Below are 19964 nucleotides of genomic sequence, written 5' to 3' on the forward strand. Positions count from 1 at the left end.
AGACAGATCGCGTTCACGAAGGGTACCACCCCCAACGCTTCGCGTTCGCGAAGAAGAAATTTCCCCTGCCCCCAATTTACCTTTCGCGTTCGCGACACTACCTACGCGAACGCGAAGAAGGGCACACCAGAACAGTTGCTGCAGCAAAAATCTCAAATTTTCTAAGTGCAAATCACCCCGTAGCCTATCTGAAACTCACCCGAGCCCTCCGGGCTCCAATCAAACATGCACACAAGTCTAAAAATATCATACGGACCTGCTCGCGCGATCAAATCGCCAAAATAACACCTAGAGTTCCGAATTTAGCACCAAATCGAATGAAATTCTCAAGAACACTTTAAAATTACTATTTTCTCAACCGAAGGTCCGAATCACGTCAAATCAACTCTGTTTCTCACCAAATTTCTTAGACAGGCCTTAAATATCATAATGAACCTGTACCAGGCTCCGAAACTAAAATACGGATCCGGTACTTACAATGCCAAACATCAATCAATTCTTAAAAATAATTTATTTTCAGACTTTTAATTTTCATCAAAAATTCATAACTTGAGCTAGGGACCTCCGAATTCGATTCCGGGCATACGCCCAGGTCCCATAATTCGATACGGACCCACCGGGACTGTCAAAATATGGATCCATGCCCATTTACAAAAAAAAGTTGACCGAAGTCAACTAAAATCAACTTTTAAGGCAAAATTTTTTATTTTTATTAGTTTTCAACATAAAAGCTTTCCGAAAACCTGCCCAGACTGTTCACGCAAATCGAGGAGGGTAAAAATGAGATTTTTAAGGCTTAAGAGCGCAGATTCGAGTTCTAAAATATAAGATGACCTTTTGGGTCATCATAATCCTCTGAGTCCCCTTTTATCCCCCTATGTTGATTCTTCTCTTATTTCTATAGACACTAATGTATAGAACAGTTAGAACTTCGTAGAAGCTTATGACTTACGGTATTCCAAGTCTTGGGAGTGTCATGTATATTTCGAGAGTTGATTATTGTATATGCCGAGCGGCGTCTCAATTGCTTATTAAAATATCTGTTACAGTTAGTTGTTAAATTTTCATGTTTTTTATTTCATTTCCGCAAGTGTTAGGCTTACCTTGTCGTAGAGACTAGGTGCCGTCACGACGTTTCACGGAGGGAGAATTTGGGTCGTGACACTCGGGTTTTGACCAAGCGGGCCCGAGGTTGACCTTTGTTGACGTTTTGGGAGAAGTGTAAAGATCTTAACTTTATGTATTGTAATTGATTTTCCTAGCATTGTTTGTTGATATTAAGCCGATTTTGATTAGATTTGATTGGTTTTGAGGCGTATTTTAGAGGAAAGACCCATGTTGAGCTTTGATTTATTTGCGGAGCGAGGTAAGTATTGGGTCTATCCTTGATTTGAGGGAATAAGGCACCCTTGAACTATATGTTATGTGAATTACGTGTGTAACAGCGTATATGCGAGATGTCGAGTATATATACTCCGTCAAATTAATTATTTTCATGCTTTTTCGTATTTTATTAATTATCCTATTCCATGTCTTAATTGTTACATGCTTTAATTTCTTTCTATGTCTTAGCTTGTTACTTGTAATTTATTTACTCTTGTATTGAAATATTTGTTTCTTCCATGATTGCATGATTAATTGCTACTTGCCTTAATTGTCTTACTTGTACACTTTAGCTGTCATATATTTGGCTTGTCTGTTACTTTGTATTAATTACAGCATTCCTTAATTTGGTACGGGGTTCCTTTATTGCTTTGCCTTCATATTCTTTAATCATAGAGATTCTTGTAAATTGAGTTGTTGATTGATTACAATTATTGAATTTATTTATGGATCGGGTTGCACGCCGCAACAGTTGTGATATGGTCGAATAAGAGAGGATTTTGATATTGATACGGTGGGATCGGGTTGTGCACCGCAACAGATTTTACATGTGATTTTGATAGTTATATGGTGAAATAAGGGAGGATTATGATATCGATTCTGATTATATGGTGGGATCGGGTTGTGCGCCGTAACAGATTTTATATGTGATTCTTGATATTGATATGGTGAAATAAGTGAGGATTGTGTTTGTACGGTGGGATCGGGTTGCGCGCCGCAATAGATTGTGTGTGTTGTACTCATTGTTGTATTGTGTTAGCTTTTAGTATTTTCATATGAGATTCTGAGGACTGATATTTCTAGATTCACTGATTTCGAGGATTGAGTTTGTTTTCATTAGTTAACTGTTTTGCCATCATTTTCTGTTTTCCTTTCCTATTATTATTATTATTATTATTATTATTATTATTATTATTATTATTATTATTATTATTATTATTATTATTATTTTTATTTTTATACTGCGTACAAGTTATTTTAAGTGACCCGCTTTAGCCTCGTCACTACTTCGTCGAGGTTAGGCTCGACACTTGCAGATCGTATATGGGGTCAGTTTTATTCATACTATACTCTGCACTTCTTGCGCAGATTTTGGAGTCGGTCCTAGCTGCGGTCAGTAGATTACTCGGATTCGGTGCGTTGCGGAGACTTGAGGTACAGCTACCCAGCGTTCGCAGCCCTGAAGTCCCCTTCTACATTATTCTAGCTGTTTATTTCATTTCAGACAGTTATGCTTTCATTCAGACTTTTATTTGTAGTACTCTAGTCGCTCGTGTACTTGTGGCACCAGTTTTGAGATTGTATCTAGATATCGCTGTTATTTTGGTTTACTCACTCTATATTAGTTTATTCAGTTTCTTGGTTATTATTTAATTTGAATTGTTAAAAATGGCTAAAAACTATTTCTATTGTTGGCTTGCCTAGCAAGTGAAATGTTAGGCGCCATCACAATTTCGAGGGTGAAAAATCCGAATCGTGACAATATTGTAGGCATCATACTGTAAGACAAACCTTAGTAATTAATTTCACGACTCAAATCTGCTACCTATAATGAGTTCTTCTAAACTAAGAAGGTAAATGTAAAATACAACTTAATAACGGTAAAAGTGAAGGGGTGAAGGAGGTTCGTGGTTGGGAAGAAACGTGGGACGAAGCGCGTAGGGGAAGAAATGATTTGGTATAAATAATTGCTATAAATTTAATGAGTTTATGATCAGAGGGATAATCACCATCAAGTCCATGACAATAGAGGCCATTTACGGTAGTTCACAAAAATGAGAGCTAGCTAGGAAAAAGCAAAGAGAGTACAGGACATAAAATCCACATATATATATATATATATATATATATATATATATATATATATTATAAATCAAATGAATCTCTTAAATATAAATACAATCTGATCTAGGCATCCAGCGATGCAATATAATTATATTACTAGGCTTGCCAAGTTTTGACAGCTTAAAAACCCCTTTTGGAGATCTCTTCTCTCTGCAGATACCATTCCATTCTACACCAAATTAAAGGAGCTTCTTCATCTCAAACCACCAACTAATTAAATCAAACCTTTGACAGCAATTTCTTCTTTTTCTACTTGTCAACTAAGGAAGAAATTAAAGAGAGAGATGGGAAGTGGTTATTTTGGGGAGCCAAACCTAGGGAATGAAAAATCATATTCATCATCATCATCATCAAGAAAGAGTAAAAAGAGCAATTCAGACAAACCTAAACAGCCACAAAGAGGTCTTGGTGTTGCTCAATTGGAGAAGATTAGATTGCATAGTCAAATGGGTTGCACTTATAATCCTTTTGCCACCAATCTCAACCAGGTTTACCTGATCTCCTCTTACACTTCACTAATTAAAACAATAACAAATACTAAATCTCGATTCTAAAAAAGTCAGGGTCAGCTATATATGAATCTTCACTATTCATGGCTCTACTTAATAATCCTGTTGTTTCTTTCTCAACAGGTGGATATGAGACGACAAACACCATATTCATCAATTTCTTATTCATCATCCTCATCCTCATCTTATGGTTTTCCAGCCCACCAAAGCATTATGGTAGAGTTTCTTCCCTTATTCTATTGTCATCTTAAACTTTCTTTAGAATTCCAATATTATGGGAAATCATGATACATATATATACATAGAAAATACACATAGGTTTTGGGTTCACATGGTCATATATCCCAACTATACGCTATCTTGAATCACACTTGAGGTATCCTTTTTGTGTGGAGATCTAGATCATTTCGACTTGGTTTTCTTCCTCTCTTTTTTCGGAGAAAGTTATATATATTTTCCATGTGTTACTTTTTAATTCATCAAATGATGTTGTCTATTAATTACTAGATACACACAATGTCTTTTGAATATTCTTCATATTTGAATATCATCCCTTCCCTTCCAAAGATGAAAGATCAGGTGATGATATGTTCTACGAAAGTGGATAACTTAACTAACATTGAGGTCTAATAGTTTGATGAATTGGATTCTAATTTTAAATATAAAGTTGATGCATGTGCTGATATATTTGTGTTATTTTGGGAATATGTGTGCCCTTACAAGATTTTCTCCCTCATTTGTTTTTCTGGGGTTGTTTGTTTTTACGAGATTCCTTTTCATACTCATTGTAAATAGCGAGGTGTATCAAATCTTGCTGTGATTTCAGATGGGATTGGGTGACATTGAAAGAGCAAATATTAGATATGGAGATTCCCAGCCACCTTCTACTGCTAGGTATTTTATTTCCACTATAAAAGTGAATTTGCTGTTCGGATAACTTTTGCCAAAAGATTTGTACAAAAGAACAAAGAGTTTTCCGATACTTGTAATTTTTTCCAGCTTTGTGAATGTTTTATATATTGAAGGCTTATCATTGAAAACATGCTCAAACATTCTTCATTAGTTTTTTTTTTTTTTTGAGACAACATAGACAAAAATATTTTCAGAAACTCATTTTTCAAGAAAACAAATAATTAATATTTCATTACGAAAAATTTCAGTGAACAACATAAATGATTCTACCTCAAACATTTCCATAAATGTTAGTGCACTTTGGCTAATGTTTTTTCTTTTGACATTTGGCATCAACTCAGTACTTGGCATCCTGGTACAGTTTATGAGCCTCAGCCAAACATGACTAGATGTCTGCTTAACCTACAAGTAGAGGTAATTTGTTACATTCCTCAACAAACTAATAACGTCTATTGGAATTTGCAAGTTCTTATGTCATAATTGATTGATTCAAAATTTTGGGGCAATAAACTACAGGACTCACTAGAGAAGAGGAGAAAGAAGGACAGAAGTGACTCAATTGGCTCAAGTAGTCAAAATTCTGAATTAAATGGCAGCCAAGAATTAGATTTGGAGCTGAGGCTTTCACTTTGATCGTATAAAGTTCTTCGGCAACCCAGTGTATCTATTCGCATTTATTATTATTAGCTTATGGAGTAACTTTCAAGATTAGAGCGCCATTTTGCCTTGGCCTTTGCATAGATGCACAAGTTTAAGCAATTAATGGAAATTTGTTAGTCTCTTGTGGAAAAATTGAAGGGAGTTGACTTTTCGTCAAAGAATGACAAAACATGCCGTTGCCTGTGTGCTACTGTTCCACTTAAGGGGAGAATTTTATGACATGGATGAAATTTCATTAGGGTATATATATATATATATATATATATATATATATATATATATATATATATATATATAGCAAACATCTAACGATTTTTCTTATATCCTTTTATATGAATGTTTAGCCGTAAAACAGTACAATTCAATTTGTTACTTGGTTTATAGACAAGCGAACTGATTTGATCCAAAAATGATAAATAAACAAGATTAAAAATAAGACTTAGCGGTTAAAATCAAAGAAAATGACAAGCTTGACTCCGAGAGAAATGCCTCCGGGGACAGAAATAAAAACAATGTAAAGAGCAAATAAAGATATTTTATTGAGCTTGAGAATGGAATATAGCATAAGTTTTGCCAAGAATTTTATGTGTTATAATGGCTGTTCAACCTACTATTTATAGCCATACCTAGAGAAACAAGATCCTAGGATGAAACCCCTCTTAAACGACAATAAATAAGCCATTTTTGAATATGCAACGACAAGCCATGAATGCAAATATTCTCGACAACGGCTGCCTATTTAATGCTAGATAATATTTGTCATTGAATGCTAACCGATAGCAAGCATTCGATCTGCTCACGTTGATCATGATCCCTTCGGGGTCTATCCGATGCCGATTGCAGGTGTTGTTTCCGATACGGGTTGTTACTTGATTTACTTTCTACTTGTCTTCGGTTCCACATGTCACGCTACTATTCGATCATTTAATATAAACTAATTTTACCCTATACAAATAGTCCCCCTACTTTTCGGTGGCATATTTTTGTGTCAACAGGAAGTTGGTGAAGATCCCTTTCTTGGCGGGAAATCTTCTGAAAACATTCTGAACAGTCGTTGACGCTTGAAAGGACGCACGTCTTCTCGCATTTAATAGCCCGAACACATGTTGCCCCACGATTTAGCAATATTTTCGCCAGTTCTCGAGGTAATCACGACCATGATTTTTGTCGTCTATATCTTTACTTATACTCATCATTACCTCTTTCACTTCCAAAGCTTTCATAAGTTCATCATCTTCTTTGCACTTAACCTCTTTCTTCTCTCATCCTTTTCTGACTTTCTTCAAAAAACTTCGCTATCTTTTTACTACCATGGCTTCTTTTACTGAGTCTTTCGAAAACTCTGGTCTTCTCTTCGATGGAGGCCCGAAAAGAAACAAAGACAAAGAGGTTGATGTTGATGCTGATCCTCCCACTATGAGTACCATTATACCCAAACACCTAAGTATCACCAATGACTTCCAAGATAAGTGTAAGGCCCCGTAAATTTTTGCCAAAAAATTTAAGGTGTCATGGTGCCGAGGTAGGCTAATGGGTTTAAGGATTGTAGAAAACGAGCCACGGTACAGACTTTTTGGGTTGAAGAATGCACTAAAGTATTGATGGAAATTTTTGGCAGAAGATAGCGATTCTGCGGTCAATTTCGCGACCGTAGAACGGTTCCGCAGACCGCATAAGCATCGGAAAGTGGAGCTGAGAATGGTCAAATTTTGAAAAAAATAGTTCTGCTGACCGTAGAAAAATTTTGCTGCCCACATAATCATTCTGCTGGCCACATAATCGATTCTGCTGGCCACAAAATGATTTTGTTGCCCACATACTAATTCTGTTACCACATAATTGCACCACATAATTAACTTAGGTGGTCATTTTTGGAAAATTTTTTATCCGACCCTATTTTGATACAAGGTCTTAGGAGGTCATTTTATAAGGTAAATTTTTTTTTGTTTTAGAGAGGAGAGAGCTATTTTAGAGAGAGAAGGAGAAGACCTATCATGCTAATCATCTATTCTTGCCCCAATCTTCAAGAATCAAGGAAGCCAATCACAAGATCTTCATCTAATAGGTAAGGTTCTACTCCCTAACCCTAAATTTCGGGATTTGGACTGAACGTAGGTCATAAAAAGTATGATTCTTAGGTGTGGGAGTTGCTCTTTGTGCATAAATGTAACCATAAGGGTGGTAGGGAGGTTATTTAACTAAAAGGAGTAAACTCTTGGTATTGAATTGGTTGTGGGGTGAAGAAAATCTTGTAGAAGAATCTTATAGTCAAATTTGCACACCAAATATTTGATGAAATGCTTAAATGAGATGAACCCACGAATATCTTCCTAATTATGGTTCACTTTTGTTATGTTTCTAAATAGATTGAAGTTGTTAGGATTTCCAGAATATTGTAGTAATGGAAGGAAAGATCAAGAAAGGTATGTTGGCTAAACTTCTCTCTTAGAATTGAATCCCATGATGTTCTTGTAAGTCCCGAGTTGTTCATTATAAATTGACTATTTCGAATAAGCTTTATGCCGAAAGAGATATGTTCAATATGTGTTCCAAATTCTCTTATCATGTTATGTTATCCTTCGGAAATGTGTTCAAGTATGGGTTGTGTATTAAAATGTTATGGTTTTTAGTAATGTTTCAAATGAAAGTTATGATGCCAACTTGTGTGAGAGAAACTCGATGTGCTTAAGACTCTTATTTATTCATATGTGTACCTAAGGTCTTGATTAGAAATGCCTTGTTGTTGATAACCCATAAAGATGATGGAAAGTGAAAGAAGTGGGTTGGAGATGTAAAGTGTGGCTACCATGCCAATAATAAAAGTTATATTTGTGGGCAATGGTACCAATGAAATGAGATGATGCGAGAACGGTTATGAAATAAGACTTGATTAAAATGCTCCAAATTGACTCCGAAAAAAGATTTGCCTAAAAGCTTATGTGCTCAAGTCATGCCCAAATGTGATTGTTTTAACTAATGCTATGCTTTGTAAGTATTTCCAATGTGGTTTGAGCTCTTACATAATCATGAGTTGAAATTGTATGTTTCCCTTTTGGGGAAAAGTATTTCAAGAATAAATGGTGTGTTGCTCGTTTATGATTTTAACTTGCACTTCGATTGCCAATCATTTTACTCCACTTATTGGAAAGAAATCTATTGTGTTTAAAGCCTTCATTACTAATGAACCTAAAGTTGTGATTTTCAAAATATTCTATATGTTGATATTTATGATGATGATCCATGCAAGGAAAGATATGAAAGTGTGGAATATGAAATACGACCATTGTGCCATGAAAGAAAAATCATATGTATGGCCAAGAGAGCCAATGAAATAATGATGTTGTAAGTGGTTGAAAGTACGAATGAAGTGATATATAGTGTGAAAGGTTATGAGATGAACGTATTTGTACTTTTGTTTCCCAATGTGTTATAAGCTCCTACGTTGTCATGAGTAAAGGCTATGGTGTTCCTAAAAGTTTTAAATGCTCTTAATGTTCTATGATCACCCATTGCAAGTACAAGTAAGTGATAGTATGAACATGAAATATGGCCGCTTGCCAAGATGAGAATTATGAGGCATTGTATGTTTCAATGGTTTCAATCATTGTATGTATGCTTCTAAAATAATAAATGCAAATGACTTCGATGTTAAGTCCCAAGAATCATGAACTTAGCTAATGACCTCAAGATGACAAGTCAGTGAATAACGAGATGAAAGGGAGATGTCCTATGCTAAATAATGATGAACCTTAAGAAAAGAAATTGGGCTCATGTGCAATTGAAATCGACTTATTGATTCACCATGCATGTGCTAATGTAATGAGTTGTGTTTCTCCATGATGAGAATGAACATAAAGTATTCCAATGATACGGGAAATTATGACCTTAAATGTAATGTTAATCATGTCGCTTTGAGTTTATATATGGTTATGTGCATAATGATGTTATATGTGATCTTATGTACGGTCTATGAAACACATAGGTGTATTGTATATGTGATCTTATGTACGGTCTATGAAACACATAGGTGTATTGTATATGTGATCCTATGGACGGTCTATGAAATGTATAGGTGTATTGTATATGTGATCCTATGGACGATCTATGAAATGCATAGGTGTATTATATATGTGATCCTATGGACGGGCTATGAAATTCATAGGTGTATAATATAATATGAATGAATCCTATGAACGGTCTATAAAACGCATAGGTGTATTGTATATGTTATCCTATGGACGGGCTATGAAACGCATAGGTGTATAATATAATATGTGGACACTATGGACGTTCTATGAAACACATATGTGTATAGTATGGGTGAACACTATGGATGGTATATGAAACGCATAGGTGCATAGTAAGAGAGGGCTATGGATGGTCTAGTAAGACGCATAGCAAACACGAACCATAGGTGCCACTTTCATTGCTATTGTTTGTACATGTTGTTACATTTGCATTATATTTTGTATCCCACACATAATTCATATGGCTCAATTGATCCCAAAAGAAGTTCAGAATGGTGTAAGTATAATAAGACTTGAAATGTGATTCTATGAGACGTTTCGTAGTTTCTTGATGTACTTTATTTGCCTCTTATTTGAGTTACCATATTTTCATATATTGTTCTATCTGCTTTACATACGAGTACTATTCCACATGTACTCATGCCCCTTTTGCCGGGGGCGTTGCATCTTTTAATGGATGCAGGTATACTTCTATTGGATGATATGGATCTTTGATAGGGATCTGTTTCACTACTCAGCTTATGGTGAGCCGGCTATAGTTCTAGTGGGTGTTTGAGTCTAGTTCGTTTTAAGTACTTAGGTATCTATTGTCATAGAAGCTCCATGTACACTGTGGGTCATGTACTTAAAGTTTTGAATTTTGTCATGTATTTATATTCAAAGTATTTATAGTTATTTATAAAGCTATGTATCCATCATGAAGAGAATTTTAGTCCATTGAGCCAAATGTATTCAATTTGAAAGTCATGATCTAATTATGTTATGGTAAGTCATGCATGAGTAATGATGAGAGGTTGATGTAAATTAGGCTTGCTCAACTGGGTTTTACTTGGTTGAGCGCCGGTCGTGCTCCCCAAGGTCGGGACGCGACAAGAAGTTCCCCTCCGCGTCTTCACAGACTTGGGCCGTTAGCAGGTACCATTCCTCCATTCACCCTTCCAATATTCCTGCTGGAAAGGAGGACTGAAACTGCTCAGACCTTAACATCTTTGCTTCGGATTTCATAGAGCGGGTTACATTCGCCAAGGAATGTTTTATGTATGTCTATACATATCTCTTCACCTTTGGTCCATTTTCTTTGAGCGGAGGACTCGACCCCCTGATCTTGGAGTTCTGCCACCAGTACCAGGTCTTCTTGGCATAAGTAGGCCCTTCTATATGGCGAACGGTGGCTTGTCTATGCCAGTTGTGCACAGAGACGGGGAAATCCCTAACCCTGGCACACATGATGAACCTCTACTCCCCAAAATCTTTCGTTGGGGAGTAATAAATTTCAGTAAACATTACCACCACGCCCTTCTCACCAGCGTGGATGATGATAGTGACCGTGGATAGATGGAGCAATTTGTCATAAATGCTACCAGGGATATCATCCCGGCCACATCTCCATCTTTTCCTGAATCATGGAATAATTCATGTAAGTTTGTAATTTATTCATCTCTATCCTTCGCAAAAAGACCATTCCCCATCATTGTTGACCTTTTTGCCTTCGTTGTTTTAGCTACTCGGTGGATACCACCAAGGGTTCAAGTCCTGGACCAGTGGGTTCAGAAGATTCTAGAATTACAATGCCAGAAACCTGTCGGTGGAAGGAGATGGCCCCCAAATATGTGTGGAAGGCCAAGAACCACGGTAAACTGAGTCATTCTTCCTTCTGCCTCTGTACGTACACAAGTAAATTTGCTAACTATATCATTTTCTTGATTCACGACTCCCATATGGCTCTGTAACCTGCCCCGAGGTTGATGTTTTGGCTGACCCCGCGGAGGCCGCGAGATTGTTACAAAGTGCTCTCACTCAAAGCGGTGCCCTCGTATCTATTTCCAGTGGGGGTGCTTCTTCTCGAAGTCCCCAGCCAGAGAATAAGCAACCAAAAAAGGCGATGTTCTTCCTCGGTTAGGGATAAAAACAAGAAAATAAAGAAGGCCACAACCGAGCTAGCCGTGGCCACAGTGGTCATTGAAGATGACGGGGAAGCCAATGATGAAGGGGCTTCCCTTCAAAGGAGACAAAGATCCTCATAAGATCAACCGAGTGCTCACCCGAGAGAGCTTAAAACTACAACCGAAGGAGAGGTCTGAGAACTTTTGGGCGAAATAGAGATAGTAGAGAATGCCAATTCTCGCTTTCTGACCCCTATTGCTATTTCTAGTCCCAGGAGGTCCAAACTCGAGCCTCTTCTGCCTTCGGTGGATGAGCAACCAATAATCAGCACTGCTCATGTTGCAGCTTCTTCTCAACCTACAACACAAACAACTTCATGCCCCTCTATACCAGCTGTACCTTCACACCAACATCCACCGCATCTCCTCCACCAGCCACAGGCGCCCGAGAGGAGGATGCTTCTCCTCCCCAATCTCCCCACCACGAGAATTTGGGGCACAATTATTCATAAACTGTCGAGATCCCCAAGAGAGGAGGAGTGCCACTCATTCGGTTTTGAAGGGGTGCCATTTGCTGTCCAGGACGGTGGAGCTTGCCAACAACCTGAATCCATTGGCTTTAGAGAAGGATAAGAAGAAGATACTCTCTCTTTCGAGGGAGTTCCTGTTGAATAATGCAATGCATAATGTGGTAGCAGTATGGTACTTGATTTATTATTGCTTTTTTTTTTTACTTATATGATGTAACGGGGTTTCTAACTTCAATATACCTTTGCAGGCCAACTTCCTTGCTTCCAAGGGCCTTCAGAGATTGATTCTTGAAAAAGAAGGACTTATCTCTGAGCGAGATCAGCTGTTGGCCGAAAGGAATCAACTTGTTACGCGCCCCCGATGCTGGAAGCAAAGGCTGTTGAAGTGGGCGAGCTCGAGGCCCAGTTGCAACAAAGTGAGCAAGAAGTGATAGCCCATAACCAAGAAGCCACTCAACTGCATGCACAACTCCAAGATGCTAAGGCTAAGTGAACTGAGCTTCAAGAGGCTGTACTTGCTGCCGCCAAGCATGAGTCTGCCTCTATTGAACATGTGAATAACTTAGAGGTAGCCTTGAGCTCAAAAATCGAGGAGGCTAATGCCACCGAGGAGAAGAGGGCCAGGATGGAGAAGAGATTCAAGAAGATCATGGAGCAAAACCAGCTTCACCTTTCTATAATCCGTGATCTTGATTCTAGCCTCGTCGCCACAAGATCCGAGAAGGATGAATTCAGGTTGAGGTTGATAGACTTAAAGCAAAACTCCAACACTTAGGGGATTTCCTCATATTTGGAAAGACGTATGCTATGTATCATATGAGGAGAAAAACCTTGGAGGAGGCCAAAATGTGCATCGTTAATATCGATAATTGAATCGCCAAGGCTTGAGCACTGGAGTTAACTGCTCGAGAATATCTCCCGGCTCAGCCTGATGTAACTGAGTCTTCGAGCACCGGTTCTGAGTATTCGGGAACCGATGAGGAACTTGAAGAGAATGATAATGAAGGCCCAGATGTCGAACCGGCGACTGGTCCGCCTACTTCCCTCCCCCCTCCGGGGAGGGGGGAGGGGCGTAGATGCCTCTCTCCCCCCGAGTTTCAGCGGCGATAATGTTTAGGTTTTTCCTTCTTTTATTTTGTTGTTTTCCTTTGTACTTTTGTATTTATACTGTTCTGTATTTTGATTAATGAAGAAGACTTTTGCTTAAATATTGCGCACAGTTTATTCTTTTTGCGTTGAATTAGATAAGGATTCAGGTGTATTTTTGTCCGATAGCTTCTTGTTCCGGGCATATTATTTTCCGAAATCAACCCTTCACTTTGAGGGTTTCATAAGAGAGGGACCTCTTATTTTTACGGTGCTTTTGAAAAGGACGCCTCCTGTTCATTTCGGCACAAGCATTTGAAGTTTTCTATTAACTTTCAAATGATAAAATTAACTAATCGTTTAGACAAGAAACAAGATAAAAATAAAAGGACTTTATTTTATTCCTTTTATCTTTAAAGGTACATAAGCATTCGATTGCTAAAAAACAAAATTGCCAATACATGTGACTAACTTGCACAACTTGTTTGTACGGGGCTGGCCATAAGCATTTGATGAGACATTGTTGTTCTCGGGTCTCGTAGTCCCAATTTTCATGGAATCCTTACTTCCGTATCCAATACTAATTCCCCCAGTGTTTGAATGCGAAGTATGCAAATTAGAATACTGGAGGTCTTGCTTCGTTGGTTGAAACATTTGTGAACGGTTGAATAGTATTTGGTTCGATGGCAAGCTTTACTTCCCATTAGGAACTTGCCATCGAGCCTAAGATTATTTAACCATCCCATAGTGGTTTATCAATTCAATGCCTTTTTATTTGAAGGTCTTAACTTTGCCGATGACGCTTCCTTTGTAGTATGATTTTTGTTGCTGCCTCGTTAAAAACCTTTCCATAAAAACCTAATTGGGGCAAAAACTAGTCGAAGGGAAAGAGAGTGCAGCACATACTTTCAGTATAGGTAGGATCCATCAGCAGTAATACCTTTTGAGGTGAGTCATGTTCCAATTTATAGGCAATTTGTCTCCTTCCCGATTTTCTAGCTTGTACGATCCTTTATCGGTGACAGCTAAAACTCGGTAGGGACCTTTCCACGCCAGATCCAGCTTCCTAGTGTTGATTTCCCGAGTGCTCTGAAATCTATTTTCTCAAAACTAAGTCTCCTAATTTGAAGTAACGGAGATTAGCCCTCCGATTATAGTATCATCCCATCCTTTGCTTTTGAGCCACTATTCTCACGTGTGCCATGTCCCTACATTCATCGAGTAGATTCAGCTTCACCAGTAATGCCTTATTATTTGCTTCTTCATTTGTTCGGGAGAACCGTAAGGTTAGTTCCCTTACTTCCATCAGGAACAGAGATTCCGCGCTGTATACAAGAGAGAAAGGTGTCTCTCCCGTGCTTGATTTTGTCGTTGTCCAATACACCCATAACACGCCCGGTAACTCTTCGAGACACTTGCCTCTAGCCGCTTCTAACCTCTTTTTGAGGTTTTGAATAATCACCTTATTGGTCAATTTTGCCTGTCCATTAGCGCTCGGATGGTATGGTGAGGACGTAATCCTTTTAATTTTCAGGTCTTTAAGAAATTTTGTGACTTTGGAGCCTATGAACTGTGGTCCGTTATAACAGGCAATTTCCTTTGGTATTCTTAATCGACAAATTATGTGTTCCCACAGAAAGTCGGTCACTTCGTGCTCACCGATCTTTTGGTTAGGATCTGCTTCAACCTATTTAGTGAAGTAATCAGTTAAAATTAAAAGGAATCTTTCCTTTCCGGGACCTGGTGGCAGCAGACCAACTATATCCATCCCCAATTTCATGAATGGCCATGGGGACAGTACCAAATGCAAGAGTTCCGCCGGTTGGTGCATTTGTCGCATTTCTGAATGAACGTCTTTGCGTCGTGTTCCATCCGAGGCCAGTAGTATCCTATCGTAACCAGCTTTAGTACCAACGAATCTGCATTGGAATGGTTCCCGCAAATTCCTTCATGGACTCTCTCATGACGTAGTCCGCCTTTGAGGCTCCTAAATATCGGGCCAACAGGCCTTGGTACGATCTCCTATATAATTGTCCACCAATGAGGCAGTAACGAGCCACTTTGGTGCGTAGTACCCGGGATGCCTTCGGGTCTTCGGGCAACTTGCCATGCCGAAGATACTCGATGAACTCATTCCTCCAGTCCCAGACTAAGTTGGTTGTATTTACTTCACAATAGCCGTCCGCATCTAGTACAGAATGCAGAAGTTGAACAACAGTACCAGAGTCGGATCCTATCATCTCATTAGACGACCCCAAATTACCCAATGCATCTGCTTTCACGTTCTCTACTCTCGGAATATGTGTGATCGACCATTCCCTGAATCGTGCAAGCAATGCCTGAACTTTATTCACATACTGCTGCATACGTTCCTCCTTTGTGTCGAAAATCCCGTACACTTTGTTTTACTACCAGCTGGGAATCACATTTGATCTCTATGACCTCAGAGCCAAGTCCCCGGGTCAGTTCGAGTCCTGTAACCAAAGCCTTATACTCAGCTTCATTGTTAGTTAACGGAACAGTTTTAATGGCCTGCCTCTGGGTTTCCCCCGAGGGCATGATTAGAACCACCCCGAGCCCAGACCATTTCACATTGGAAGCTCCCTCCATGAACAAGGTCCAAACCATTGATGTCATTTTTGACACCAGCACTACTTCTTTAGTAGCCAGGGGCAATAACCCGGGACTGAAATTGGCCGCAAAGTCAGCCAAAACTTGTGATTTGATCACAGTCCTAGGCTTTTATTCAATATCGAACTCACTAATTTCGACTGCCCATTTGGCCAACCGGCCTGACAACTCCGGCTTGTGAATAACATTCCACAAGGGGAAGGTTGTCACAACGACTATTGGGTGGCACCGAAAATAAAGCCTTAGCTTTCGGGAGGCGATTAGGAGAGCTAAGGCTAACTTTTCGATGTCACAATAGGAAATTACGTAGCTTCATCCTCCCGGACTAGAACGACACTTATCGCTACTTCCGAGACCGCTATATATATTAGTAATTGTTCACCTTCCCCCAGTTTTGATAGTAGCGAGGGGCTTGATAGATAATGTTTCAGGTCTTTCAAGGTCTGCTAACATTTCTGAGTCCATTCGAAATTGTTCTTCTTCTTCAGAAGTGAGAAGAAGTGATGACACTTTTCCGAGGATCGAGAGATGAACCTGCTTAAAGCGGCCAATCTTCCGGTTAGCCTCTGTACTTATTTTACGCTCGTTAGTTGGTCCGGGATGTCTTCGATGGCTTTGATTTTATCAAGATTTACCTCGATCCCTCTCTGTGAGACCAAGAAACCCAAGAACTTACCGGAACCAACCCCGAACGCATATTTTTTCGGGTTGAGCTTCATGTTATACTTTCTCAAGATATCGAAGGTCTCTTGGAGGAGCTTTAAATGATCACCTACATTCAAAGACTTGAGCAACATGTCATCTATATACACTTCCATTGTTTTACCTATTTATTTTCGAACATCTTGTTCACGAGCCTCTGATAAGTGGCTCTAGTGTTTTTAAGCCCGAAGGGCATTATATTATAACATTATATGCCAAAGTTCATTATGAACGAAGTTATTTCCTGATCCTCCAAGTTCATCTTGATTTGGTTGTACCCGGAATAGGCATCAAGGAAACTCATTAACTTGTGCCCGGTCATTGCATCAATCATTTGATCAATGTTTGACAATGGGAACAAGTCATTAGGGCACACTTTATTCAATTCCTTATAATCTACGCACATTCAAAACTTGTTATTCTTTTTCAGAACCATAACTACATTAGCTAACCATTTTGAACCAATGTCAAGTATTCAAGTTACCTCTTCCTTAACAAAACTATTTCTGACCTCGAATATTAGGCGTTTCTTTTACCTTACGGAAGGGAAGCTCGGGTCTAGGATTAGCTTGTGCACGGCCACCTCTGGTGGGATACTTGTCATATCATGACCATGCAGAACAATCAATGCTAGCTTTAAGGAAATTAATAAATCTTGACCCGAGTTCGGGATTGAGTCCTATTCCCAAGTGAAACTTCCTTTTCAAGAATTCTTCGAACAAAGCCACTTGCTCGAGTTCTTCTGCCGTGGATTTGGTTGCTTCTGTCTCTTGCGGTACCTGAAAGTATCTCAGTACCTGGTGGGATTCCGATGACTTCTCTCCTTTATAATCTTCACTTGGCAAAAATGCAGGCGTCGGTTCCTGTAATTGCTATCTGCTGGGCTCCTTCCCTTTACTGCTGGAAATTGAAGCTGCGTTCATTTCTCTTGTTGTCGGTTGATCTCCTTTTATCTTCTTGATTCCCTCTGGGATCAGGACTTTTAGAAGTTGGTGATATGTTGATGGTACGTCCTTTATCTCATGTAATCATGGCCTTCCGATTATTATGTTGTAGCCCATGCCGTCGTCCACCTCTTTAAATAAGGTGGTATTTGTTATCTCTTCGGCGTTCGTGGGCAGCATGGTCTCTTGTTGGGTTGTCACACTTGCCAAGTTGAACCCGATGAGGAGCTTTGTTGCCAGAATGATACTGCCAGTTAATTTTGCTTGTTCCAACATTCTCCATTGAATGATGTTGGCTGAACTTCTTGGGTCAACCAAAACACGCTTAATCTTGAAATCTAGGACATTAAGAGAGATTACCAGGGCGTCGTTATACGGCAGAAGAAGTCCATCGGTGTCTTCCTCCCTGAAGGTGAAGTCATCTTCGGTGACTTCTCGGAGTCTCTTGCTGTGGATCACCGATACCTTTATCTTCTTAGCTGCCGAGAAGGTTACACCATTGATTTCATTCCCTCTGAAAATCTTCGAGGGTTCTGCGTTGTCCCGGGTGCGGCCATAATTGTTCTTGGCTCGGTTTCTCAAGAATTCCCTGAGATGGCCATTTTTCAACGACGTCGCCACCTGCTCGCGAAGATGCCGATAGTCCCTAGTTATGTGGCGGTGAATCCCATGATATTCACACCATAAGTTAGGATCCCTCTGGCTAGGATAGGGTCTGATTGGCTTCTGGAATCTTGTTTGATATTCCTCATCGCCGATACCAACTTCACTATGCTGATGTTAAAATTGTAATATGACAACATGGGATGTGTGGAATCCCGGGTCCCCAGTATCTCTTTTCTTGCAACAAACTGTTATTCGAGCCACGGTCAGTTCTTCTATCAGGAACGAACCCATCTGAGGACCAAAAGCCTTTGATGCCGCGTCCTTCGGTTCTCTCGTATGGAAAGAAGCGGCCTTTAGAAGATCGTCGGTCTGCATCGAAATCACCTTTGAACTTATCCCGGTTCTTGTCTCGGTCCCGCCCCTTGGTTGATGTCGGGAACCCGAGCTGATTATGTTCTATCCTTATTTTTGACTCATAGCGGTTATGAACATCTGCCCATATGGTCGTTTGGAATTCGAGTATGTTTTCCTTCAACTTTCGGGAGGCATTGGAGCTCCTCAGATTCAAACCCTTTGTGAACGCCTCTTCTGCCCATTTGTCTGGTACAACTGGTAGCAACATCCTCTCTTTCTGGAATCTGATCACGAATTCCCGTAGCAATTCAGACTCACCTTGTGCGATTCTGAATATATCCGCCTTCTGACTTGAACCTTTCTGACTACGGCATGGGACTTAATGAATGAATCTGTAAGCATTTCAAAAGACTCAATTGAATACTCGGGTAAGAGCGAATACCATGTCAAGGCCTCCTTCGTGAGGATTTATCCAAACTTTTTCAGCAGAACCGATTCGATCTCATGTTGAGCCAAATCGTTTCTTTTCACAACTGTTGTATAAGTTGTGATGTGCTCCTGATGGTGCGAAGTCCCAACGTATTTTGGTATGTCCTGCATTTTGAACAACTTTAGGATTAACTCCGGTGCTGCGCTTGGTTTATACGACAATTGAGTATATTTTTCCGAATCCGGGCCATTCGGGCATGAAACTCCTTCACATTGTGTTCCATCCGTTCGTTCATCATCCCCATCGTACATCACATTTTGTACATTTCGGGGGTACTGTCATCCACAGATCGGGGTTGCCTCATCCCCATCATTGCGGGTGTCGCTGATTGAATCCTCATGTTGAGGTAGATTTTCATGTCCTTCAATGTTGTGTGCGACGTTGACATCGTTAGCTGCCATTTTTGATTTTTTGCTAAGGAACAAAGAATCAAACAAGTTAGTAATAAACTCAAGGATCAACTCAATTATGGAACTGTCTAAGCCCCACGGTGGGCGCCAAATAGTTTAACCATAAAACGGTACTGTTGAATTTGTTATGTGGTTTATAGAAAAACGAACTAATTTGATCCAAAAATGATAAATAAACAAGATTAAAAAAAGACTTAGCGGTTAAAATCAAAGAAAATGACAAGCCTGTCCCCGAGAGCAATGCCTCCAGGGACAGAAATAAGAACAATGTAAAGAGTAAAAAAGTTATTTTATTGAGCTTGAGAATGGAATATAGCATATGTTTTGCCAAGAATTTTGTGTGTTACAATGGCCGTTCAGACTATTACTTATAGCCATACCTAGGGAAACAAGATCATAGGATCAAGCCCCTCTTAAATGACATTAAAGGGGGCATTGATGAATATGTAATGACAAGCCATGAATGTAAATATTATCTGCAACGGCTGCCTATTTAATGCCATGGAATATTCCTCATTGAATGCTAACCGATGGCAAGCATTCGATCTGCTCAAGTTGATCATGCTCCCTTTAGGGTCTATCCGATGCCATTTGTAGTTGTTGTTCTCGGTACAGAGTGTTACTTGATTTATTTTTTACATGTCTTCGGTTCCACGTGTCACACTACTAATCGATCATTTAATATAAATCAATTTTACCCTATACAATGAATAATATCTCTGTACTTTTCATGATTTTGAAATGCTTCCATTCTCTTAAATGCTATTCATCA

At 39.3% G+C, this 19964-nt stretch overlaps 3 protein-coding genes across 3 annotated transcripts; 1 reads left to right on the forward strand and 2 right to left on the reverse strand.

The window, feature by feature from the left end:
- The first annotated feature begins 3264 nt into the window (after nt 1–3264).
- Nucleotides 3265–5512, forward strand: LOC104104774 (protein SPEAR3-like). Its single transcript, XM_070188582.1, has 5 exons — nt 3265–3716; nt 3861–3953; nt 4564–4631; nt 4991–5063; nt 5166–5512. The coding sequence occupies exons 1-5, from the start codon at nt 3513–3515 to the stop codon at nt 5280–5282; spliced, it is 555 nt and encodes a 184-aa protein (XP_070044683.1). The 5' UTR covers nt 3265–3512; the 3' UTR covers nt 5283–5512.
- An 8702-nt stretch (nt 5513–14214) lies between these two features.
- On the reverse strand, nt 14215–15421 carry LOC138901337 (uncharacterized). Its single transcript, XM_070189092.1, has 3 exons — nt 15072–15421; nt 14857–14974; nt 14215–14742 (listed from the first exon to the last, which is right to left on the reverse strand). The coding sequence occupies exons 1-3, from the start codon at nt 15419–15421 to the stop codon at nt 14215–14217; spliced, it is 996 nt and encodes a 331-aa protein (XP_070045193.1).
- Nucleotides 15422–17416: 1995 nt separating this feature from the next.
- On the reverse strand, nt 17417–19183 carry LOC104104775 (uncharacterized). Its single transcript, XM_070189093.1, has 3 exons — nt 19069–19183; nt 18611–18684; nt 17417–18106 (listed from the first exon to the last, which is right to left on the reverse strand). Exons 1-3 carry the CDS (start codon nt 19181–19183, stop codon nt 17417–17419), a joined length of 879 nt encoding a protein of 292 aa, XP_070045194.1.
- Nucleotides 19184–19964: the final 781 nt, after the last annotated feature.

The sequence above is a fragment of the Nicotiana tomentosiformis genome, chromosome 11 (genome assembly GCF_000390325.3).
Source record: "Nicotiana tomentosiformis chromosome 11, ASM39032v3, whole genome shotgun sequence".
NCBI lineage: Eukaryota > Viridiplantae > Streptophyta > Magnoliopsida > Solanales > Solanaceae > Nicotiana > Nicotiana tomentosiformis.